The sequence below is a fragment of the Vespa mandarinia genome, chromosome 10 (genome assembly GCF_050613455.1).
Source record: "Vespa mandarinia isolate Hongniang chromosome 10, ASM5061345v1, whole genome shotgun sequence".
NCBI classification, from domain to species: Eukaryota; Metazoa; Arthropoda; class Insecta; order Hymenoptera; family Vespidae; genus Vespa; species Vespa mandarinia.
In genome coordinates, this window is record NC_140819.1 from 4,852,501 (window position 1) to 4,877,592 (window position 25,092).

General features: G+C 29.4%; 5 protein-coding genes across 14 annotated transcripts in view; 2 read left to right on the forward strand and 3 right to left on the reverse strand.

Annotated features, from left to right (window-relative positions):
- The window catches only part of GlcT (ceramide glucosyltransferase), a 7,153-nt gene extending 417 nt beyond the window's left edge, over positions 1-6,736 (reverse strand). Inside the window, exons 1-2 of one of the 2 annotated variants that reach the window (XM_035877011.2) lie at positions 5,552-6,736; positions 1-280 (exon numbers count right to left, since the gene is read on the reverse strand). The exon at positions 1-280 is cut by the window's left edge and continues 417 nt beyond it. In XM_035877011.2, the coding sequence (XP_035732904.1) occupies positions 233-280; positions 5,552-6,736 (1,233 nt within the window). In that variant the 3' untranslated portion in view covers positions 1-232. Of the gene's footprint in view, positions 281-4,249 lie in introns of those variants that run through there. The other variant, XM_085659730.1, reaches the window with a different exon arrangement.
- Positions 6,737-10,402: 3,666 nt separating this feature from the next.
- LOC118446248 (uncharacterized) lies at positions 10,403-12,418 on the reverse strand. Of its 2 annotated transcripts, XM_085659733.1 has the most exons (4): positions 11,684-12,418; positions 11,042-11,604; positions 10,888-10,955; positions 10,604-10,805 (listed from the first exon to the last, which is right to left on the reverse strand). In XM_085659733.1, the coding sequence occupies exons 1-4, from the start codon at positions 11,945-11,947 to the stop codon at positions 10,744-10,746; spliced, it is 957 nt and encodes a 318-aa protein (XP_085515859.1). In that variant the 5' UTR covers positions 11,948-12,418; the 3' UTR covers positions 10,604-10,743. The 2 variants fall into 2 exon arrangements, with proteins under 2 accessions (XP_035732571.2, XP_085515859.1); XM_035876678.2 differs by having other exon boundaries at positions 10,403-10,955; positions 11,684-12,416.
- Positions 12,419-12,442: 24 nt separating this feature from the next.
- On the forward strand, positions 12,443-14,450 carry l(3)neo43 (cytochrome c oxidase assembly protein COX16 homolog l(3)neo43). 3 transcript variants are annotated; one of them, XR_014982638.1, is made up of 5 exons: positions 12,455-13,024; positions 13,159-13,279; positions 13,485-13,596; positions 13,903-14,007; positions 14,073-14,450. XR_014982638.1 is itself a non-coding variant. In XM_035876679.2 (4 exons), the coding sequence occupies exons 2-4, from the start codon at positions 13,182-13,184 to the stop codon at positions 13,954-13,956; spliced, it is 264 nt and encodes an 87-aa protein (XP_035732572.1). In that variant the 5' UTR covers positions 12,443-13,055; positions 13,159-13,181; the 3' UTR covers positions 13,957-14,097. The 3 variants fall into 3 exon arrangements, 2 of the variants coding, with proteins under 2 accessions (XP_035732572.1, XP_085515860.1); XM_035876679.2 differs by having other exon boundaries at positions 12,443-13,055; positions 13,903-14,097; XM_085659734.1 differs by having other exon boundaries at positions 12,467-13,024; positions 13,903-14,097.
- tos (Exonuclease tos) lies at positions 14,025-17,214 on the reverse strand. 4 transcript variants are annotated; one of them, XM_035876675.2, is made up of 10 exons: positions 17,168-17,214; positions 16,926-17,073; positions 16,657-16,776; positions 16,322-16,583; positions 16,020-16,238; positions 15,654-15,941; positions 15,379-15,580; positions 14,444-15,306; positions 14,246-14,348; positions 14,025-14,177 (listed from the first exon to the last, which is right to left on the reverse strand). In XM_035876675.2, exons 3-10 carry the CDS (start codon positions 16,758-16,760, stop codon positions 14,167-14,169), a joined length of 2,052 nt encoding a protein of 683 aa, XP_035732568.2. In that variant the 5' UTR covers positions 16,761-16,776; positions 16,926-17,073; positions 17,168-17,214; the 3' UTR covers positions 14,025-14,166. The 4 variants fall into 4 exon arrangements, with proteins under 4 accessions (XP_035732568.2, XP_085515858.1, XP_035732567.2 ...); XM_085659732.1 differs by having other exon boundaries at positions 17,140-17,171; XM_035876674.2 differs by having other exon boundaries at positions 14,026-14,177; positions 16,926-17,208.
- A 614-nt stretch (positions 17,215-17,828) lies between these two features.
- On the forward strand, positions 17,829-24,610 carry Bsg25D (blastoderm-specific gene 25D). Of its 3 annotated transcripts, XR_014982680.1 has the most exons (13): positions 17,830-18,279; positions 18,524-18,956; positions 19,084-19,214; positions 19,286-19,485; positions 19,595-19,834; positions 19,959-20,379; positions 20,504-20,678; positions 20,793-20,860; positions 20,993-21,877; positions 22,083-22,836; positions 22,924-23,024; positions 23,178-23,411; positions 24,258-24,610. XR_014982680.1 is itself a non-coding variant. In XM_085659989.1 (12 exons), exons 2-12 carry the CDS (start codon positions 18,575-18,577, stop codon positions 23,310-23,312), a joined length of 3,489 nt encoding a protein of 1,162 aa, XP_085516115.1. In that variant the 5' UTR covers positions 17,829-18,279; positions 18,524-18,574; the 3' UTR covers positions 23,313-24,238. The 3 variants fall into 3 exon arrangements, 2 of the variants coding, with proteins under 2 accessions (XP_085516115.1, XP_035732427.2); XM_085659989.1 differs by lacking the exon at positions 24,258-24,610 and having other exon boundaries at positions 17,829-18,279; positions 20,796-20,860; positions 23,178-24,238; XM_035876534.2 differs by lacking the exon at positions 24,258-24,610 and having other exon boundaries at positions 23,178-24,237.
- Positions 24,611-25,092: the final 482 nt, after the last annotated feature.

Genomic DNA, 25,092 nt, shown 5'->3' on the forward strand with positions numbered 1-25,092 from the left:
ATGTTCGAGAAGTAACATTTCGAACCATTTGATTCTTCATGATTAGAATCGAGTTTCGATTTCGTCGTTCGGTAGATAAGAGATCAGCTGATCTTGAATATCTTTAACATACATTGCAGTTTGACATTCTTATACCATACTTTAGAGATTTCTCGAAATTCTCTTTGCGCGATCATTCGTCGATCATATCGTAAAGATCCATTACTAATTTCTATTCTTCATTTCTATATTATTACAAATTTTGATTGATCTTCCTTTCTCTCCTCGAAATCGCATCGATCTATATGAAAATACAAAGGAACGTACTATTATTAAAAGGAACAAAATAACAGACGAAATTTTGTTTACGCAGGGTCGTGGGTGATGATGGTCGTCGGAGGGGGAGGGGGGGGGGGAGAGAAGGGTGGAAGGTTTTAACGAAGTTTTAAGTTAGGTAATGTCGCATCTAATCGATATTAACGAAGCATATCTTAAACGGGAACGCTTATTATCGTTTAAAATTATCGCGGTAAAGTGAAATTCAATTTTGAAATATTTAACGAGAGGACAACGTGAACAACTTGTTTTTTGCTTTTTTTTTTGTTTTTTTTTTTTTAATGTGTTTTTCATTTTTCTCTTTCTTTCTTTCTTTCTTCATTTTTTTTTTCCTTTTTTTTTTCTTTTTCCTTATTTACACAAAGGAGCGGAAAAAAGTGGCGCGAAATTCGAAATAAATTCTTTAGTATTCTCGATAGGCAACGCGGTTCCATATTAAGACGAGGCAGTCTGTTTTAGTGAGAGGAAAGAAAAAAAAGAAAAAAAATAAAAAAGACGAGAAAAAGATTTTGGAGTCTTGCTCTCAATTCGTCGAAATGACGCATACATCGACGAACGAATTCGAAACCACAACGAAATCTTTCTCTCCTTGTAAGAACGCAAGCACAAGACGGAAGCCCATAAGCGTAAGTTTGAACGTATATATAATATGTATCCGTATCAGATGTGTGTGTGTATATATATATATATATATATGAAGAAGCGCGCGCAAGCAAATTCATGTTTGTACATACATGTGCTTTGAATAAACCTTTTATAAATAGAGTTTAAACGGGAGTAGCATTCAGAAATGGATATTTTTACGATCCTTCGTAACAATGAATATTCAATTGGAATTGAAATCATGGCACCTTTATTGCAATCGAAAATTTCTCTAATTAACAATATCCGATATGGGTGCGTGCATGTACATACATACATACATATATATATATATATATATATATATATATATATATATATATATATACACACACACACATGCATATATATATATATATATATATATATATATCTATTTATATATACAGTAGAATTTTATTATTATTCCGACACATAATGAAAGCTTTTTTAACTCGAAATAAACAAAATTTATAATACAATATTCTTACTTTCTCACTTTCTCTCTCACAAACACACTCTCTCTCTCTCTCTCTCTCTCTCTCTCTCTCTCTCTCTCTCTCTCTCTCTCTCTCTCTCTTTCAGAATTGATTTCACTTGTCGAATCTCGAATACGTGTACATATTAATATTGATTTATCGATCTAACTCATTTCCCTCGATTCATTCGAATAATCGAAATTCTACCATATTGAAAGCGAACCGTATAACGCTAGACCACTTTTATAATACATGTATATATTTTTCTCTCTTTTTCTTTCTTTTTACAATTTCAACAATTTACAAAGAAAAAAATATTATATTTGTAAGGAAAAATTTTTGTTTTCTTTTTTTTTTTGCGAATTTATCAACAACAAAGGTTTACAAGAAATATTATGTTATACGATTCGCTCCTGTACACAAACATACATACATATATGTATGTATTTTTGAATTTACATTAGAAACGTATATTATATTATTATGCAATATACAAATCGGAAATATTTTATTATTTTTTAAAATACTATTCGATATATTACTTTCAACGTTGCAACTTGCCGCATGGATCGGTCGATCCACTTGTTTTACGCTTGCGTTCTCACTGTTGAAATGTTACGTCAAACTCTCTTTTTTGTTCTCTCTATTTCTCTTCCTCCCTCCCTCTCTCTCTCACTCTCTCTTTCTCTCTCTCTCTTTAAGTGCGCTCGAAGTTCTCAAAAAACGAATGTATCGTCGATTCGTTCATGCGACGAGAAACGATCGATATTCACGATTGTTTCTCTCTGTCTCTCTCTCTCTCTCTCTCTCTCTCTCTCACTCTCTCTCTCTCTCTTTCTTTAGTAATATTTGTCTTATCTAAAATGGTCCTTGTTAATCATCGCGTTTCAACGAGCACGATACAAAAAGTATAGCTCGTTGTCTTCTACTTGCCGACTATATGTATTTTCTGTCTTCATTGTACCCTTTCTTTTCTCCAAAACGCGCAACTCACTACGCGCACGCGTAAAAGCACGTGCACGTATGCAAGTATATATAATATGTATGTATGTATTTATGTATTTATGTATGTATCTTCTAAGCTACATTTCAGTCACACCTTCGCTCGACTCTGCATGTGTTAAGAGTTATACGATACACTTTGTAGCTCGCAATAAAAAAGTAATATATACGAATATACATATATATATATATATATATATATATATATATATACATACATATATATATATACATATATATATATATTTTTTTTTCTATATTTGTCTTATATTTTTTTCGCTATCGACGAAACGAAATATATTATGCAATTCATACTAGTATATGAAAAATTTTTTTTGACGTTCAAATGGTATGATATATATTGAGAATTATCACGATGTATTGCTTTTCTGTATTTTTCTTGAATTATTGATTTATATAATGCCTGTACACACACACACACACACACACACGCACACACACATACAAACAGATAGATAGACAGACAGACATACGTACGTACGTACGTACGTATATCGAGATGCAAGAATAGTACGCGTGGGAATATTCTTTCGATTTTATTATGATTTACTTTTCGTATATTCTACGTATCGATTTTTTTTCATCGTTTACGTATGTACGTATGTATTTAGATATTTGCAACAAATGATATGTATGTTATAATCTGTGAATGTCTATTTACATTAATATTGTTAATGCTGACGAACGAATATATTCGATCATACTACTGACTTGAATTGATGATATAATATTATAATATGCACTCAAAGAAATTGAAGACAACAAAAAAAAAGAGTTAAAAAAAAGAGAAAATTTAGACAGGAATGATAACCACGCGAACTAATAAGTGTAATGAACTAATAAGTGTAGAAGTGTATCGCGAACTAATAAGTGCATGTTTGACTCATACACGATGATTCCTTCTTGTCTTCTTCATGATTCATCTTGTCTAAAATTTATTCTTACGTTGGCAAGCCAACACGCGATGTGATAACATTTTAGTTGATAAGTCTTATCAATGTTATCTACGAATTGTGTTATCGAATTGTTTAAAAAAAAGAAAAAAAAAAAATGAAAATATAATTTCTAATTTTTCCTTACGAATAAATTTGGACATTCAAGAATAATAAACGTAATGAATTTTTAAATCATCAAAATACTCATTGAATCTTTATTATTATTATTATTTTTTTTTAAAGCTATCCAATTGACATTCTTTCTCAACGTTCTTTTTATTATTTTTTTTTTTTTTTACATTAACATTTTAACAAGTTCCCAATGTAATATGGGACATATCCAATACAATTAGATTTAAATTAATTATTATTATTTTATTAATTATTATTTATTTTTTTCTTTTCTTTTTATAATAAAATTGTACAAAACTACTTTTTGAGATAATTCTGTTCAAGATAACAATAAAGAAGGAAACTTGTACATATGGAAAATAAAGAGTCGAATTTATAAAGGTTCTCACCATAATAAATAATTTACGTATGTATGCACGAAATATAATTCCTCATTACTAATCATATATATATATATATATTTATATATATATATATATTTATATATATATATATTTATATATATATATATTTATATATATATATATTTATATATATATATATTTATATATATATATATATTTATATATATATATATATATATATATTTGAATGAAATTATGACGAATGCGTTTGTACAATTTCGATACAATTAAAAAAAAAAAAAAAATAAATAAATAAATAAATAAAAAATAAAGTCAAACAATATCACGATCGAATTTAAAAACAACATTCTAAGAATAATATTGAAATAATTGATCACTAAATTGTATAAAGTCGAACTTATTAATCAATTAATGACTAACGATTCAGATGTTGAATGGTTAAATAGCGATAAACGTGATGAAGTCTGATCCGCGATAAATTTATAATGAAATAAAATATTTACAATATTGTAGGATAATAAAAACGTAAGCATATAAATCTAAAAAATCGCGTTTGTGAATATGTGTGTATGTGTGTGTGTGTGTATGTATATATATGGTGAAAGATAGAATTTTATTCTTTGTAATGCTGATAATGTGATACGAGAAACGTGCTAACTTTTAAGCAAGATTATGCCCCAGACCCTAGTTGTATTAAAGTCGTCGATGCGATCAGAATCGTCAGTGTCATTGGAATCGTAAATTGTTAAACAGAGTCGCGAGAAGGACAGTGCGTTTTATTGTTTCGAATTAAATTAAATATACAATTATTATTATTATTATTATTATTATTATTATTATTATTATTATTATTATTATTATTAGTATTATTATTATTATTATTATTATTATTATTATTATTATTAATATTATTATTATTATTATTAATATCACGATATCGCTTCGCGATCAATAACTTATCACCCAGCTCTCTCTCCTTTCCTATAATATGTACGCTGACGAACGAATTCTTCACAGATTTTACTTCGTTCGATTATCGATCAAACGTTTTCAGTCGGCAGTAAAACTTCTTATTGATCGTATTCAGAAGGAAATTCGCGTAATCTCGCGGCGACCCGATTCGCGTGCCATTTTGCGAGCAAATAAAAAATAGATAGAAATAAGAAAGAAGTAGAAGAAGAAGAAGAAGAAAAAGAAGAAACGATATTCGAAAGAGAGAGACAAAAATATTATCGTACGTAGAGAGATATTTCATGCATACTGCAATATCGTAGATATGTAGCGCGAAATATATAGAATAGTGCGCGATATGCCATCAAGTATCACTATCCTCTGATTTTACGCGATAAGGAAGAGAAATTATTAAAAAAAGAAAAAAAAAGAAAAAGAATCAAGAGTTTAAAGAAAGAGGAGAGAGAGAGAGAGAGAGAGAAAGAATAGAGAAAGAGAGATAAAGAGAATCAGAACAAGAGCGAATGAGAGAAAGGGAGGGAGAGAGAGAGAGATAGGGAGAGAGAGAGAGAGAGAGAGCGAGAGAGAAAGAGAGGGAGAAGAGAGAGGGGAGGAAAGAGAGGGAGGGAGAAATAAAGAAAAGGGAAGGAGGAGTAAAAATAAAATAGGGAGAAAAGAAGAAAAAAAAATCGATGGGAAGAGAGAACGATTTGCTATCCTAATATTTTACTTTCGTCTTGACTTCCTCCGCGACGCCGCCCCATCTGAGCTTGTAAACGCGCGAACGCCACTGTATCAGAGGATCCAGGACGGCTTGAACGAAGAGATATGGTCTCGTGATCTCACTGAGAAGCCATCCACAGACGAACATGAGTTTGTTGAAGGGCAACGGCCCGTTCTGTACGACACACAAAAGCGTCCAGTCGAACATGAACCACAATAGTATGTGTACAAGATAAAAAACTAAAGAGTCCCAGTCGAATAGAACACTGGCCGCCCATGAGGCACAGGCGCCTAATACGAGGCACTCGCTGAGAGGTTCGAAGACGATCGTGGTGGGTAACATGGCGACACGAAGCTTGGCCCACCTCCTGAGCCTCGCCTGGAAGGAGTGCAACTCGCAGTGGCCGCTGTTTTGCAAGGCCGGCTGAGAGCAGACGGTTATTCGCCAGCCGCGGTCGGTCAATGACTTAGCGTAAAAGAAGTCCTCAGCGAGATAGACACCGAAGGTCTTGAGGCCGCCGACCTCGTCCAAGGTCGCTTTACGAAGTAACGCCGACATACCGGTATGACAGTTTATTCTCAAAAGATCAGCTGCCAGGTACATCCTCGATTGTACAGTACCGAAGAATATCTTTTCGTATGCTGCAGCGAAACCGTCGCGGTCATACGTGAAGGGCATTTGATGTACCAATGCGACCTTATCGGTCATGTGATTGACCATATCCAACAGAGTGTCCTCCTTCATCCTTATACCGCTGTCACTTATAAGTACCAACTCGTATTTAGCCGTCTCGTAAGCCGGCTGCATGTTGTTGATTTTTGGATTGACCCCGACGTTCCTACCGCCGACGAATACTCGGGTCTCTATTTGGGGATATTTTTCAATTAATTTCCCTACCAGCATCAAAGCTGGATCGGAATCATCCTCGACGCAAAAGAGCAATTCATATTTAGGATATTCGATCGTGAAGAATGTCTCGAGATTATTGAATAGATTCGGATCTACTCCCATTAATGGTTTTATGATTGAAACACCAGGCAGAGGAGTCTCGTAGCTCGGCATTTGGGCGATCTTTCGATGAAGCTTCCAACGGCCGGCTATTAAAGCCAACATGTGAACTATCCACATGCCCGACCAGAATATCATAAAAAATATTGCGAACCCGTAGAGGGTATACAGCATGGAGTTCATCTTCGAGTAAAGGGTCGTAGGAGGGTGAGGTGGAGGTCGAGGAGGAGGGAGTAATTCACGGATATGACTCAGAGAATTGGCAACCGGCAGCGGTGGCGTGCACGGTCTCGCGTGCTTAACTCCAGGCCTTCCTCTCCTTCTTCTTTTATGCTATTTGATCGTCCGAGCAGCTTCTTCTTCCTCGAGATTGTCGTCGTAATACCTAAGATCGAGGTTCCATCGCGAGGCGAGCCGTAACCTGAGATTAAAAGACAACGACGACGACGACGACGACGACGACGACGACGACGACATCTTCGAGGTTCACTGAGAGAGAAAGGAACTTGGATCACGCGACAAGACTTTCCTCCTTTTTTCCCGTCTCTGTTATCTCTCTCCTCATCTTCGTCACCGTCGCCCTTTCTTTCATCGTTCTTTTCCTCTAGATCGTCGTCGTCGTCGTAGGGAGTCTTGCGGCCCTTGGGAGTCACCGCGCACCACTGCATTCAAGATCCTTTAACGGAGGATCTTGTTGTTTGTTTCCTTTCTTCTCTCTCTCTTTCTCTTTCTCTTTCTCCTTCCCTCTCTCTCACTCCTTTCTTCTCTCTTTTTCTTTTTCTAATTTTCGAGGACGACAGAGACGGTCGGCGACGGTGACGGTCGCGCCGGCGATGCTCGCGTCTACCGTCGTCGTCGCGTTACGCTCCCTTCTCGTATAATCGTTCACAACTTTCCTCCCTGAGCACTATTCTTATGACTTTTCTTTCTCGTTCTTCCTTTTTTCTATTCCTGTTAACGGTCCTCAATGTTTTTCGTCGAACGATCAACGCGTATGCCGGCACGACCGTCGAAACGACCGACAACGACACGACCGCCACCGTCACTGTCACCGCCGCCACCGTCACTACTATCACTATCTTTGCTTGAGCCACCACTACTACTTCTATCAGCACTACTACCACCACCAAAACCAACCTCGCGGCATCACTACCACCACAATCATTTCTTTCACTACTACCATAGCCGCTATCGTAATCACTTGGTCGACACGCGTCGTCACCTTTAAACTTGGAAAGACCATAAATGACAATATCGAAAAGTACAGAGGAAACTTTTGCCGGTAAAGAAAATATGTCGACTAACGGCGTATAAAATTTCGTCCGTTCTCTTGTACTATACTCAACGTTATTATTTTTTCGTATTTCTTGATAAATGTTACTGTCGTTTTTCTCGTATCTCGGCCGTCTCACGACGCCTTGCACGGCGCGTCCCATCGACGCACCGTGGCGCTACTCTTTCTCCTCTCCTATTTTCGATGATTCTTCTCGTGAGACTCGTCGGCTCGTAATGCTCTTTCTCTCTCTTACTCTTCTTAGTTCACTGATTTATTCTCTCTTTCTCTCTCTCTCTCTCTCTCTTTCACGCACAACACACGCACTATTTTTCTATTTCTCTTTATTTGCCTATCTATTCCTTTTTCTCTTCTTCTGTATGTCTCTCTCTCTCTCACACACACTCTCTCTCTTTCTTCTCTAAAAGGTGACTATCTTACGTTTCCTTACTGAACACGTAACGGTGTTACGTGTATCACTTGTTGGCGCGGTGAAAACCTTCCTCCGCTTTTTCCTTCTCCTTTTTCGTTTCCTCATCGACTATGATCACCGATTATTCTTTCACATTTTCGAATATATCTTATTATCATTCTCTCATGTGTTTTTCTTATTTCTTCATTGATATCGTACATTCGAGAAAATAATACTCGCGCTCGTCTACATTTATTATTTTTCTTCATGTCGATATTACGCTCTCTCTCTCTCTCTCTCTCTCTCTCTCTCTTTCTCTCTTGGTTACGTGCTCATACCTGTGATGCGAGCAAACCACGCCGACGTTTTGACGTTAATCACCGACGTACGGACGATACTTCGCGATGCTTCACGATGCGGCATCTAACAATAAATTTGACACTACTGCCCCTGACGCCGCCGCCATCAACGTAACCATCACTGTCACCGCCGCTGCCACCACCACCACCACCTCCACCTCCACCTCCACCTTCACCACCACCACTACCTCCACCACCACCACCGTCACCGTCGCCGTCGCCGTCACAGCTGCTATTTGCTGCTGTTACTCCTACTACTACTACTACTATACTACTACACTATTGCTGTTGCTGTTGCTGTTATTGTTGCTGCTGTCGCTGCTGCTGTTATTGCTGTTATGCGATTCGTTCTTACTCGTATCTTTTCTTAATTTGTAGAGGACAAACGGCGACAAGACGACGACATATGCGCCACAATCGACCAATCCACCTTCGATAACCGGCATCATCAAAATTCTATGATTCTTTCGATCTTGTTAATCTTTCTATTTTCTTTTCTTTTTCCTTCTTTTTTTGTTTTCTTTTTTTCTTTTTTTTCCATCGTTCATTCGACTTTTCAATCGAAATTACAATTACACGAATTTTCTTCGTCTCGTGTTTATCGTTCGTTCATTAAAATATATATTATAAATTTCAATTGACATTTACAATTCATTTCGTTAACATCTCGTCGTTAAAGCTTTGGGAATGTTTGGAGAATGATATAAACGTCGGATATATTTGTTATGTTCGCTTTTTAATGATTTTTTTAATGTCATTTATTAAAAACATTTTATTGAAGCTATATGTATAAAGATAAATGGATCAGAGAATATATGCTTCTTTACAGATATTACTTTTTCCTTTTTTTTTTTTTTTTTTTTTTTTTTTTTTATACAAAGTAATTCCTATTGAGATTTTTAATATACTCTCACATATATAAATTCAACTTATAAAATAAATATCTTTCTTTTCCTTTGCCGACAATTTATTTTTAACAATTGCAAAAAGCAATTCTCAAAGATTGAGAATTTTTAAAAAGGGGATAAATAATTTGTAAAGCCGAGATTACATCTATTACTCGTTTATCACATAAAAGCGATGTTGTAACATGAATCGCTCGTTTGTATGTGATATTTATAAAGATTATGCAATAATGACAGAGAGAATACATAGAGTAACAAATATGAGGAATCAGCGATGTCATTCATAATTTTTCTATATAACTCGCATCGTTCAAAGTATATCAATATTTCATTATTAAACTATGTGCCTATAAGTCATTTGCCTTAATAATAAGTTTTTATAAATTTATCAATCAAAATTAATAAATGGAGTAATCTTAAAAAGTAAACCAGTTTGGAGTAATCTTAAAAAGTAAAGTAGTTACGTTGAATTTATACAGATACATTTACGAATCTGATCGAATTCATTCGTATTGCACCAGAAATATAAAAAAAAAAAAAAAACAAATAAAAATAAGTTTTTATCAAAATACAGATATTAAGAATTTCACGATTTATTATTTAATCTAATCTATAGAAATAAAATCTAATATGTGCGTATAAATGATTATATTGATAGTAGATAAACATGATATTGTTGGTGCAATATATACATATGTTCCATCTGTTTATTTCAAGTTTATAGAATGCAACTTTTGTACTACATCGTATAGATATCATAAAATATATTTTTCTATCAAATCTTATATATGTGTATATATATGAATATATATATATATATATATATATATATATATATATATGTATATATGTATATATATATATACATATATACATATCTATTTATTTAACAAATGCATTTATTTCCATTGTGCCTTCACGTTTTTTTTTTGCATTGCCAATACTTTTGTTATGTAAATGTGCAAAAGCACATAAAAAATTTATCTCTAAATATAAATTTAATTCTTTTCAGCAATACTCTAAAATTATCACATGACATTTTAATTGTCGTATTATTAAAGTTTTAAGTTAATTGCATCGTTTCATGTCTTAGTAATGCGCCTCCTCTATATATCCTTTCATGCTTTTTGGCAAGGGCAATTTGTGAATATTGTCCAATCTTGTATTTTGTCGTATAACGAAACGACAAAGATATTGTAAACTTTTTACTTGAGTGAACCTACTAACTGGCTTTGTTAGTCTTACAGGAAACGATGGACAACCAGGATATTTAGGTCTTGAATAACAAATAACTGCCGTTTCACTGAAGTTCATAGAATAATCGATTAAAGCAGCTATTGAAGTAAAGGATTTACTTTCTCCACGGTTGCATAATGAAAAAATACCTCTACTGTGTTCTATTCGTGCATGAAGTAATTTCCCCGATGATTTAAAACTTAATGTTAATAAATACCTATTAACAAATATCAAATTAAATATATTTTTTATATGTAAAATGAAAAAAATATATATATATATATATATAAAATGATAGTTTACCTGTCGTCGGATGAATCTCTAACTAAAAATGCACCATCTGGTTCTGACATGAGTTTAATATCAGCCTCGTTTCCAGATATGGGACCCCAATACCAACCATATTTGCTCAATTTCAATAATTCCTCTGTAAGACATGCCTTCAACTTACTTTCATCGTTTATTACCATATCATTTTCTCCATCCGTATTACTCGTATATTGTACTATTTGTTTTTCATCTGTAGTACGCAATGCTGGAGATTCTATTGATGGATCAATATGCATTTTATTTTTCGTATGATATTCTCCATCAAGTACATCTAAATCTTTTGTTTCTTCTTTTGAATAAATATCTGTCTCACAATCTAAAGGCGAAGAAAATTGAGTATTGCAATTAACTTTGTTTTCATCTATAGTAGTTTGCGTAATATTGGCTTGTAAATTATCAATATTTATAGAAGGAAGACAGTGTTCGACTAGTGGCGTGTCAATATAAAAAGAAGATTTTGCTGGCTTGTCGTTTTCAATTGTATACATTATTTGTTGGGCCTCATAAAGATGATCAACTGTGATAGCTTTGCTTGCCTGCAAAAATTTTATTATAACATTGAATGTATACGTATATAAGTATACATATATACTAAGTATATATATATATACTTACTTTTTGCTTAGCTTTGCAAATTGCAAAATGTCTCTTAATATTTCCAAAAAAACCGTGTGGTATTTTGTTGGTATTATTATTTTGTGATTTGCATGGTGCAACGTTGATAGTGTTAGGATCTTCTCCCTTCCATTTATTTTCATCTACTTTTATGACATTTTCACGATAATGACGTTTCCATAAGAAACCCAAAGGCTTCTTATTCAATTTCCAAGATATTAATCCGTATCTTGAAGTTTTTGTATTATCCATTTGATTGACCATATCCAAAACAGAAGACCAGAGTTTCGTTTTCGTTCAAGTGTCAACAAAACACGGAATTTGATTAATTATCATTGGTAATATTTATGATATTATATACATTTAGAATTGAAATAGTTTAATAATTATTTTCGTTTAAATGAGTATATTGTACACATTCAGTTTCACTCTAACCTAACATGTATTTTTCTTCATTAAAAATTGACACTATTTTTATCACGTTTTTGATCAAACGTACATATAATTCTCTTCTAATTAGGAATCAAAAACATCGATCAGCGATCAAGCTGTCGCCAATGAACAATGCTTATTCGAACATTATAGTTAAAAAAAACTGTTAATCTCAATTCACATTAAAATACTATTGAAAATTTCGATTCCTCATAAATTATCAATACTATAATTTTTGATTGTAAAAATTAATTTATATTCTTCTTATTCTTTTATCTTTTCGGAGAATAGCCATCTATTAGGATTCATTTCTATGAGATATCCACCAACCAATAATTTGTTAGTTGGGACAATAATTTGGGTTGGTATTCATGAAATAGTTGAGCATATGTAAATGGCGAGTTGTGATGACGATCATAATGAAAAATCCCTAGAACAGTATACTTAACAATCATAATACGACGTATGCTTGACGGTGTATTTTCGTGTTATTTGTCTCCAAATATAAAAATATTTGAACAGTCAAAACGAAGTCAAAATGAAGTTAACAATTGTATCAGTTCAAGTGTATTTAGATGAGAATAAAATAACATATTTAATTAATTTTAGAAAAAGATATTGGACTGATATAACCTAGATTATACTTTTGATTACATTCAATTCCATTTCTAACATATAAAGAAAAAAATAACACTGATGTGTCGCTGACCCCACCTAATTTTATACTTAATAGAATCGAGTTCGTAGATTAATAGCAAAATCTTCATACATGCATCAACGTAAAGAGTAAATAGTAAATACTAATAATATCATTTTTTTTCATCGCTACGGCTTACATCTTTAATTAAAATACGTAGAGGAGAATAGTCGACTCTGATTGGTAGATCTCTTAACGTAGAAATTGAAGAGGTTAGTTTTGGTCGTAACCTATAAGAATAAGGTTAATAATTCATATGATAAAATTAGATATAGCTTAAAGTACATTTTATGTGATATTACTTTATTGCTACAGTTTGATAAACTTTGTTATTATGTTTATTAAGGAATAAGTTTATTGATTAACGTGATGTCATTATTTCGAAGTAAAACATTTCGCTATGGTCTTCCATTCATAATTTTAATCGTCGGTGGATCGTTTGGACTCAAAGAGTTTACACAAATAAGGTATATAGGAATTCGTGTATATATATATATATATATATATATATATATATATATATATATATATATATATATATATAATTTTATAAAACAAAAATAATGGAATTATAAGATGACTTAAGATTTGACCATTTATAATTACATAATTTATGTTATAATTTGTCTCTATGTCTTTAGCTTTTGCTAATATAAGAGATTCTTCTTTTAGATATACATACAGACAACAACGGGCTTATTACCATGAAGCAAAACGATTAGGTATTGAAGTAAAAAAACCAGGAGAAATTACTTTAGATTCTGAATTTGAAAAAGTTAAAGAGGTATGTTACAACAAGTTGTAAATAAATACTGCAATATATGTAAATATTTTAGAATACGTTGATAAGATAAATTTTATAGAAATAGTTCTTATTTATTAATGAAACTTTACTTTATATTTTTTATATATTATGAAAGTTTTTTTATATTCTTACTTTAAAAAAAAAAGCAGTCAGATTTTAGTTTCCATAGATATGGATTTATAAATAAATGTCTCGTAATTTAAAAAAAAAATTATAAATGGTTTTTATTTTTTTTTATTTATTACAAAGTTAAACGTTATTATATCCTTCTTATTATAATTTTAGCTGGATATCGATAATTGGAAAAATGTAAGAATATCAAGACCTTGGGAGGAATAGATACAAAATAAATTATTTCCTATAAAATATACAAGAGTAGATGTACTTATGGTAGTGCTATTAATATAGAATTTAAATAATGCCTATAACAATGTAATGCAATTTTTTTTTTTCAGGGATGCATAACAATATTTTCCTAAATATTCATTCAATATATATATATATAGTTTCAGTATCAGATTTAATTTATTTAATTCTAACTTCAGTACTTCAACTTTGCTCTGTAAAATATAATATAGAACTTTTTATAAATATATAGCATGTAAACAATTATAATGAAGAAACTTACTTTTTTCAAATCCAAACATATTTAATAAACTTAGTTGTCCATGCTCAGAAGATAATTGTTTACTTCGATGGTCTCTTTTAATTGTGCTTTTTTTGTTGGTTCTCTGAAAAATATTAAAAATTAAAGAAATTTGTACAAGTATTTTTTGCAATAAATATATCTTTATGATATTCTTATTGTAGATAAATAAATACAAACCATTTGGAAGCTTGTTAGTTGCTTCTTTATTGTTTTACTAGAGTGAATGTCATTTGATGGATTTAATTTAATATTTGAAAATTTAAATGAACTATTTGTATTATCTTCTACACTATTTTGGCTAACTGAATAATCAGATTCTGAAGTAGGACTGTTTGATTGTGGCATATTACAATTATAGTTATTCATAATATCATTTGCATTAAAATTTATATATTCCACTTCGTTCGTTGAAGTAAATAAAATTTTTGACTCGTATGTATGATTTGAAGAACACATATCTTGCGTTGTAAATGTTTCTTCATTAATCATGTTTCTGTTAGCAATCGCATTCTTATTTTCATTTACTAATATATTCTGATCTGATTGTTTTGTATTTATGGAATATGTATTATCTAGATTATTAAGTTCTGTTAAATATTTTAAATCGCATTTTCTATCATCTACTTCTATCTTCATCTTTTTGGAAGTATGACTTATACATAATTCGTCCGATTCAAAATTAACATCATTATCATTATTTTTTGCATTATTTTTATCTATGTCTTCATTTATATTTGTAAAAAATTTACTTTCTGTAATTACATTCTCATCAATAATTGTTTTTCTAAAGTTTATTGTGCGCCCAGGTTTTATTCTACTTCTTCGTTTAAATAATAAACTGGGAGATATTTCATTACTAGATACTTCTTTAACAAATGGATTCGTTTTTCTAGTTAATATTGGAGATTTTTGTTCATTAACATCAGACACATTTTCTTTTTCTAAATATATTGCATTTTCAGATTCAATACTTTCTTCAGATTTATATGTGTCTAAAATATCTTTTTCGTTTAATTCTTGATAATTTGGAATATTTACGTCTAAAATAAAATAAACATTTAAATTAATTTAAAACAATAATTCGTATAAATTAAATATGATATAAATATTACCAGGATGATATTCTTTCTTCTTTAAATTAGCAGATTTTTTTTCCGAAGTACAAAATTCTTTTACAGACAAGTGATGCTCATAATTTGTTGTTTCTTTTTTATACATGTTTCCTGGACTTTGTTTTAGTTTATAATTGCACGACCAAATGCTTATGTGTTTTGTAATTGTAATTAACATTTTTGGATTCACCTTATTCAAATTCTTTGAAAAATTATCAGAAAAATAAATAGAATGTAATATTAGAAAGAATAAAATATTTAACCATGTATTGTACCTGTTTTTTATCAGGATCAAAGTCATGAAGCTTTTTAAATGTGAATGGATCACAATTACCATAAGCAAGTTGTAATGCTTTATCAGGGTCTATCTCTTCTCCAGCATAATATAACTGATCTTCAGAAACGTCAGCTGAAGGAGAATTTAAACGTACTTGTTTTCTTTGTAAAGGGCAAAATACTAATTGATGTTTGAATGTTACAAATGCTTTCATAAAGTTGTCTTTATATTCCTTTGATACTGTTAAAGACTTCATATTAAGACAAATTCCTAAATTAGTAAGAGCCTGTAAAAATAATAATATTTACCTCTCTCTCCTCACTATATAGATTATATTATAGTATAATATCAGACAGAAACTGACCTTATATATATCACTGTTTGAATTCATACTTTGAATAAACTTTTTTGCTTTAGCTAATCCTATACCACGAAGTGAAGGTAAATAATCACATCCTGATAAAATGCACATATACCTAAATTTATCCATATCAAAATCCGTAGACTTCACGTCCATAGCAAGATGCAATTTGTCTTGTTCAACAAGTGTACCATTACCATTTACATCCATTTTAAAGAACACCTATGATTAGAATATATCATTAATTATTCTTTTCTGTTTAAAATCATTATCTCTTTATATAGAAAATGGTAAAAGTCACTAACTCTTTTACATCCAAATAATGTTAAATCACTATCTTCAGTGATAACAATATCTGCTATACCACTAATATTAAGATATGCTAATTGGGCATCAGCTTCATATGGAGCTACGATGCAATCTATATTTAAACTTTGACATGTTTTAATTAGTTCCAGAGCTATTTCATGTGTTACATCTATCGATTGTTTTAATAAATTCCTGCCTTCTGCAGTTTGTCCACTACGTATTAATTCTGCTGCTTGACGACGTTTTCTTTCTCTCATTCTAGAAATATATAATATATTTATATTAATATCAATAATATGTAAACATTATTATGATATAAAACGTTACATACTCGTGTCTTTTAGCTTCAGTATCTGCCTTAGCTGGTAAATGTCGTCCGTCAAATACAAGAATAGGTTTTATATTATATTTTAAAAGCATTTTTATAAATTTCATACAATATATTATGTATCTAAAAATTAAAAGTTAATCATATTTTAAGATGAAGTAAAAATGAATGTTTGGCCAAAATATTAATTGTTTAAATATTTAAAAAAAACTGATAATAAGATATATCATATTGAAACTGATAATAAGATATATTATAAAGTAATTACTTACGCATCTGTTGGTTCTCCTAATGATAGTTTTTCAGCACAAGAAAATATTCCTTTGTGTAACCAACAATAAGTATCAATGGCAACAGATTCACCTGCAAATTCATTTATATTTGCTGTTCTTGAAGATTTCTTCAAAAATGGTAGTAATCCTGTAATACCCATATTTCAAACATACAACAAAAGTACATTTATCACATAAAATATTTTAGTGATACATTTAAATAATTAATTATATATATTCACTTCCTTGTTGGATGTTGTCCTAGAATTCTCATTTCCGCCAAATTTTGAAGGTGACATTGTAAACTCAGCTATATGTAGGTATCCTCCAATTAGAGACATGATATACGGTATAAGAAGTAATACATTGGAAATAACCAATCACCATCCAAGTATGTTATATCTACAGATAGTAATTTATTAGGCTTTATGTTTTTATTTTTTAACTATTAGACACAAAATTGCATTTTGAAAAATGATTAATACTATTGTTCAGTTTATATGTTTAAATAATTTAAAAATTAATCTTACATATAAATACATTTAGTAGATAATGTATCATTCCATTTATTTCAGTTTACTTAAGTATTCAAAATTAACTATTTAAACGTTGTTCTTTGAAGGAAAAAAAAAATGAAAAAAAGAAAAGACCAGTTTATCTATTTACATGTATAATAAAATGAAATTAATTTAATTTTCGACAATTTTATGAAATTAAATAAAATCCAAATGAATAGTTTTTCTATTGTATATGGTTATATAAATTATAATTCCTAAGTGTCATTCGTATGTATGTACATGCATACTTTATGCATCAGACTTAATTTCAAACGAATGTACAAATCTGGCAGTTGGTTTATGGTCATATTGTCATATTGTTCGATACGAATTTTTAATATACTGCGACGTGTTGCGATTTAAATTTTCTTTTTTTTTTTTTTGATTATATAAAATTTATAAATATAAATATTTTTTGACCTTATTTAAATAATAATAAATTTGTTTACATTGGTTAGAGTTTAATGGATTAATGAGAGTTTATGGATCATTCTAAGTACGCTAATATGATAGTGTATCATGCATGTGTGTGTATATTTAAGAGTACATCAATGTCAATTGTATGTCACAATAGTAGGTTATGACCATTTACGACACAAATGTATTGAACGTACTTAGGTATAACCTACAGGTTAATAAGTGTGAGAAGATAGACTTCTTTATGCTAACATTACTCATAATAAGTTATATACTGTGATTAGAATTTATTATACACTATACTTTATTTGATTATAAACACATATTTAAGTGTAAATCTTGAGAAATTATGAAATCACAGTGCATGTGATAAACGCGAGGTAAGTGTCATAAAATAATTTCTAACCTGCTTATTGTATTAATTACAATTAAGATTATGATAAAGTATAGTTCTATCGTTTATAAAATATATATCACATGTTTCATCTAATTGAAATACTATAGATTATATTTTATAGTCTATAGTACTATATTTTATAGTCTATAATATCTTACAATACTTAACCTTAATTTTTATTATAAGAAATTATTTAACCTTAAATAATAAATTCATTTTTAATATAGATACACCGTTAAGTCCTTACAAGATTTATTAAAGAACAATGAAAGGATGCCATGGGTGAACATAACAATGGTCCTTATGAACAACAGCTTCTTGCTGTATTTGAAAGTTGTTTGATGAAAGGACAAACAGAACTGAAAGAAGAGGATCTATCCTCTTTATGCAATAAATTACAACTCCATAACCGTGGAGATGAATTAAAGGAATGTATTAAAAAATGTACTCCAGGAAAACGATCAATTTCATTTCAAGAATTTCGAGGTGGATTATTACTTCTGTTGGGCAAAACACAAGAGCTGTTGACTCAAGGTGACACGGATTGTACTATACAATTACAGCAAGAAGTAAATATAAATAATGATAATGATAAAATTTCTGACTTTCCAAACTCAGAAATTCAAGAATCTCATATGAATGATAGCAATACAAAAACAGGTAATCCTTATATTCACTATATGTCTTATTTTATGATAACAATTATTATATTTGTATAAAGCTTTGCTATATCTGACTTTTCTTTTATATTCTTTTATATTTCTAACCTATTAAATACATTTTATAGGTCTTATATTAGATAAAAATCGATTAAAAGATTTATGGCAAAAAATGAATGTATGTTTCAAAGAAAATGCAGATACTGCAGAAAAATATTACATGTCTAATCACAGGGAGACTTCTGCACTTCCAAAACAAGTATTTATTTGAATTTTACAATTTGTAATAATATATGAATGCAGTCAAACATAAGCTTATTTTTCCCATAGATAGCTCAACGCATATTTGAAAAACTTGATCAAAATAGCGATGGTCTTATTAGTTTAGATGAGTTTTTAGATATATTTAAAAATCAAACTATTTTACAAGAAGAATTGATTCTTCCTTGCAAGGATATATCTTCAAAATGTTTAACAAATTCAAATGAAGAAAAATCTGATTATGATACACTTCAACATCGTGATTCAGGGTATTGTATTAGTATATCTGTATTAGTATTTTACTGATTGCTCAATGTATATATTTGTTATATTAATCGAATTATAATTTTTATGAATTATTTATATTATAAATTACAGCTTTATTCAGCATAATATTGTTACCGATATGTGGAAAATGGCTGGTATTTCTGATGCAGCTTCTCTTTTATCAGATTTGGGGTATAACTCATCAAGTATTAATTTAAGTGATTTGGTTACTACCTTATGCGATGAATTGAAAAGTCTTAATGATTCTATAATCAATACAGATATTCAGCCTCATATTAGTTTGTTGAAAGGTGTTTTTCTTCTTTATAAGGAAGAATTACGCAACTTGAAGTAGGTTATAAGCAACTGTTTTATCGTAATTTAATACGGATTATTATGAAATTATAAAAAAGTGATATTAAAAAATTCTGCAATCGTAATATATTTATTCAATAATATTGTTTGTACTTTACAGCATTTTGATAGAAAATATAACAGGTGAAAGAGATAAATTGCGAGTTGATGTAATAGAGGCTAATGAGAGAGCGAATTCCCTTGCACAAGAAATTGATGAACATCATTTTCGGCAAGAGGAAATTAAACAAAATTTATTAAAACAGATCGAATATAAACATTCTGAGATTATAAAGGATTTATCAAATCAACTTAGTTTGGAACGTGAAAGTAATGCTACTACTTTAAAAGTAAAAGAACAACAGTTACAAACGCAGCAACAAGAAAATTATCAAAATAAAAATAAACTTTTGACTGCTTTACAAGATAATCAAATTCTAGAAACAGAAAATGAAAATCTCCGAAGTCAAATAGATAAGCTAAAAGAATCTAACAATGAACTTTTGATGCAAATTAAAATGCTTGCTGCGGAACATGATGAGGTATTATATAAAAAAATAAATTAATGCGCTTGGAAAAAATTATATTTATGAAAAAAGACGCTATAATTTAATATTATAGTTTTTCTTTTTTTATCTTTTTTTTTCCTCCCCCTATCACTTTTAGGTTGATGATATAGATGCAAAGAAGGAAGAACAAGTTCTACATTTAATCGATCGTATGAAACAGTTGCAGTCAGAAATAGTTTCCCTGCGCGATCAAAATGATGAACTTACTATAAAATTGGAGATATCAAGATCACGTGATAGTGAAACAAATTTGCGAGCAATTAAAAATGAAGGTAATAAATATTCCACGTAACTATTTTTATAACTTTATTTATTATTTTAATTATTATTTTTCCTTTTATGTGATATTTATTATAATGCAATATCATTTTATTGAATAATTTTAGCAGTTGATGCTACTGTCACATCGGAAACAAATACCAACGTAGAAACGACTTCGCAGAAAGAGGAAATTGTATGTATCGAATTTTTACGTTTATGATTTTATATTTTTTTATAGGTATCAAGAAAAATAAAATTATTAATGAAAATTCATATTTTCATATATAGCTTTATCTAATGTGTATATATATATATATGTTTATAGCTATCCTGCAGCAATGGTATAAATGAAAAAGTTGAATTGCTCAAAACGGAGATAGATACAATAGATAATAAAGAACAAATTATAAAAGATTTAAAAAATATGTTAATAAAATGTGGGGATTGTTCTTGTGAAAACTGTGATTATAAAGATGCAATATCTTCTGTTATTTGTGGACAATCAAAGTTCAACTCATTTTCGTTAACCGAAGAAATTGATTTTTCTAAAAGTCTTGCTTCTGAGCTTGAGACTGAATGCGAAGAAAGAACAAGTGAATCATTAAGAGATTTTGTTGTTTCTAAATGTAATAAAACAACGTCTGCGAAACGGGTGATGCATAATAGTAATGATACAATGATTTGTTCTACGGATACCAATTGTAATCATGCAGATATTAAATCATTACAAAATAAAATAACTAGTCTTCGAGATTATCCACCTCGGAAAGATGAATATTCTATTACGGATCATATGAAGAATTTAAAAGAAAAAGATATAACGTCCAATCATAGTGTGCCTTGTAATGAATCTGATAAGAAAAACAATACGACTTTATCTAACAGTGATAATTCTCTTACTAATTTAGTTTCTCAGGAACAAGAAAATTGGTGGCAAACTGAGAAAAAACAATTGACTGAAAGATGTTTAGAATTAGAAGGAAGTCTTGATTTATTGAAAGCAGAATATGAAGAATGCGAAGATTATTGGGCTGCTAAATTGGAAGAAGAGAGGCAGTTGTTCGAACAAGAACAAAAAATAAGTGATGAAAAATTTTCAGAGCTTATTGCTAAAATGGCAGAATATGAGGAAATGATTAGTCCAATAGATAAAGTGAAAAACGGTGGTCGATTATCTCCTATAGAAGAAAAATTTAATTTGGAACAACAGGTAACTCAATTTGTTTTTGATTATTTATATTTTAATAATTTTTTAACAATTTCATTTTATTTAATTTATTTTGATTTAATTTATTTTGATTTAATTTTTATAACAGTTTACTTTACATTTCACATCTATGCCATCATTTTATTAATATACAATTACATTATTTTTTGTTTGAAAAATTGAAAGGATATTTTCTTTTGTAATATAGTATTTAGATTTGGAAGAAGAATTTGAACAATGGAAAGTGCAAACAGAGAAGGATATTTTGGAGAAAGATAAAGAGATTAAAAGTTTATTTGAAAAATTGAAACATTTGGAGAGACCAGAAAAGATTGATATTTCAATTCAGGTATCAGATGAAAGCATTTTTCAACGATCTTGTACTTTTTGCAATAATATTCCCATGGATTCATTTAACGTTGAATCGTATATGCAATTGCAACCGAGGTCACCTCAATATGATGGGAATACATCTAAGGTTACAGAAAATTTTAAAGGGGATCATATATTTGAAAATTCAATGCCTTCTAATCATTTTATGTCGCAAGTTATAGAGGAAGAAAGTTGCGTAGAAAATTGTCATTCAAATCAATTACCGTCTATTAATAAAGCGGATACAAATAATGTATATAAATGTGAAAAATCAGAATCGGGAGAGAAAAAAACGAATAATATTTCTGAATGTACGACGTTTACAGAAAAAGAAGATAAAAAAAGTAAATTCAAGCATAGCATGTCCAGAAAAGAAAACAATTTATTAATACAAGAATTAATAAAATCGCAAACTTTAAATAGTTTACATTGTCAAGGTTTGCAAGATATTGCACAACAACAAGTATGTAATATTGACATAAATATATTGGAAAATCTAAATATGAAATTACAGATTCAAGAACGTAAAAAACGCCAATTAGAAGAATATTTTATACAGCGGCAACATCATATAGAACAAGTATTACATCGTAAGTTATTATTGAAATTTCTAATCAACGTAACACTTGTCGAATTAATTGGATTTATTTTGAAATATATTTAAATTTCATTTATAGAAACTTTGTCTCAGCATCAAATAGAGGTATCTGAATTACGGTGTCTTCTTTATAATACTCAAGAAAAATTACAAATTCAAATTCAAGCAAATACTGAACAGGTATGCTTAATTTTTTATTTTTTTTATTTTCTTTTATATTTTTTTTTTTTTTTTTTTTTTTTTTTTTATTTTTTTATTTTTATATATTACCTTTAAGTAGAACATTGTAAATAAGGATGATTTTATTTCTTTTTTTATATCGTTTCGTTATAGGCTAAAAGATTAGCCGGAGCTGATATGCTTGCAAAGGATTTATTTATAGAAAATGCATATCTAATAGCAAACTTAAAGAGACTCAAACAACATTGTTTATTATCAGGAGTTAATTATGAATCTACTTCAATATGATACTTCTGTTATCTACGACTATGATGATGTTATCTAATAACGATGATGCATCACTCAGGGATAGGTAGATTTGAGAAGTATTAAAAGAACATTAAACATGTAAGAATAATTTAATATAATATTACTTAGTGTTAAATATTCTGTACTATGTACAGATTGCATAAAATCTATAATGCACAGGTTAAAAGTTATTCAATGAAATTTAAGCTTTTATATATGTAGAAAACAAAATAAAAAAGAAGATTTGTTCCTATTATAAAGCAAATAAACGCATAGATTTATTGTACAGTATTGTAAAGATAATAGATTATTATCACTCACGCATTATGTATATTTGCAATGATTATTATATATTTGTAGGTTCTCATTTTTAAAATAATATGTTTAACATTTATATTTCGTAAGTACTTAGGAAGTAATAGCAATCTTATCGTCATAAATTGAATAGTTACTGCTTATGAAATTTAGCGACAATTCTACCTAGTTTTCTATTATTGTCAATAAAAGATTACTAATATTAATGAGATAAATTGTAAAAGTTAGTTAGAAAAATATTAAAATTGTAAATAATACACTTTATCCTGCAGGAATTTATGATCAAATGGTATATCAAGAAATATTCTATATGATCATAGAATTATTTCATTTACAATATTATTTTTTTTTATTCTCTCTTGAGATTATCAGGCGATTATCTTAGATTATTAAATTACGATTTATTTACAGTACTATTCAAAAACATGCATTTTTGGGATCTAATTAAATCTAAATAGATAAAATATGCGTTAAATATTATCAATATAAAAACACATTTTATATCGCTAGTATTAAAAATATTCGATCAATTCGTTAGTCATAATTTATTAGCCTATTTTAGATCTTTATAGTCCTTTGATTAACATCATATTTAAGAAGCAAGTATTTATTTTTTTTTTTTTTTTTTAGATTTTTTCAGTGAATGTGCCAAAGAAGACTACATTATTACGTTTCTAGTAAATATGGAAGAAAGAATTCCCATTTTTTCTTTTTCTTTTTCTTTTTTTTTTTTTTTTCTTTTCGTACATGTGCTATGTTATATACATATATTCGTATATGTACAGATTAATATTTTGGACGGACAATGGATTATATTAAACAATGTTTATTTCATATTTATTTTCTATCATATTTTGTTTATCCAACAAATATTTGTGAGATAATATCTGTGAAATAATTTTCGATTTACATAATAATTATCGTGGCAATATTAAAATAAACAAAATATAGAAATAATATTTTGATTCGGGATTAACATAATTTTTTAAAATAAATAACTTGTTTCTGAATACTTTTACATATATATATATACATATATATATATATATATATATATATATATATATATATGCAGAGGAAAAAAAAAAAATGTTGTACCTGTCTTTTTCGAGTATTACATTTATATACAAAGTTTAACTTTGTCTAAATGATTAATTCTATTTGATCATACGTTCTTTCCATTTAAAAATCGATGTAATGTTTTATAATGTGCACGAGTGTTTCCTATATGAATTTAATTATTTAAAATGTGCACGTAATATATGCTGTTGAGCCAATGGAAATGCAATTATACTGTTTGTGCTTCGTTTGGAGTATCATTTATATGCCATTCCAGCATACAACGAAAATGTAGAATCTAATGGGATATTTTATAATATATGCATTTACATATTCTTTTTAATTATTTACTTGATAATTGTATTTTTTATAACATCTAAATCAATTATTTTACTTTAGAGCAAAC

Coding starts and splice junctions, on each gene's coding strand:
- LOC118446248 (XM_035876678.2), bottom strand. CDS start 11,947: ATGGTCAATCAAATGGATAATACAAAAACTTCAAGATACGGATTAATA. Junction 11,605..11,683: donor TTTGCAAAGCTAAGCAAAAA/GTAAGTATATAT, acceptor AAATTTTTGCAG/GCAAGCAAAGCTATCACAGT. Junction 10,956..11,041: donor AGAGATTCATCCGACGACAG/GTAAACTATCAT, acceptor ATTTGTTAATAG/GTATTTATTAACATTAAGTT.
- tos (XM_085659731.1), bottom strand. CDS start 17,086: ATGGGTATTACAGGATTACTACCATTTTTGAAGAAATCTTCAAGAACA. Junction 16,777..16,925: donor TTAGGAGAACCAACAGATGC/GTAAGTAATTAC, acceptor TTTAATTTTTAG/ATACATAATATATTGTATGA. Junction 14,349..14,443: donor AACTAACAAGCTTCCAAATG/GTTTGTATTTAT, acceptor AATATTTTTCAG/AGAACCAACAAAAAAAGCAC.
- Bsg25D (XM_035876534.2), top strand. CDS start 18,575: ATGGGTGAACATAACAATGGTCCTTATGAACAACAGCTTCTTGCTGTA. Junction 20,679..20,792: donor GCGAGCAATTAAAAATGAAG/GTAATAAATATT, acceptor GAATAATTTTAG/CAGTTGATGCTACTGTCACA. Junction 20,861..20,992: donor CTTCGCAGAAAGAGGAAATT/GTATGTATCGAA, acceptor ATATGTTTATAG/CTATCCTGCAGCAATGGTAT.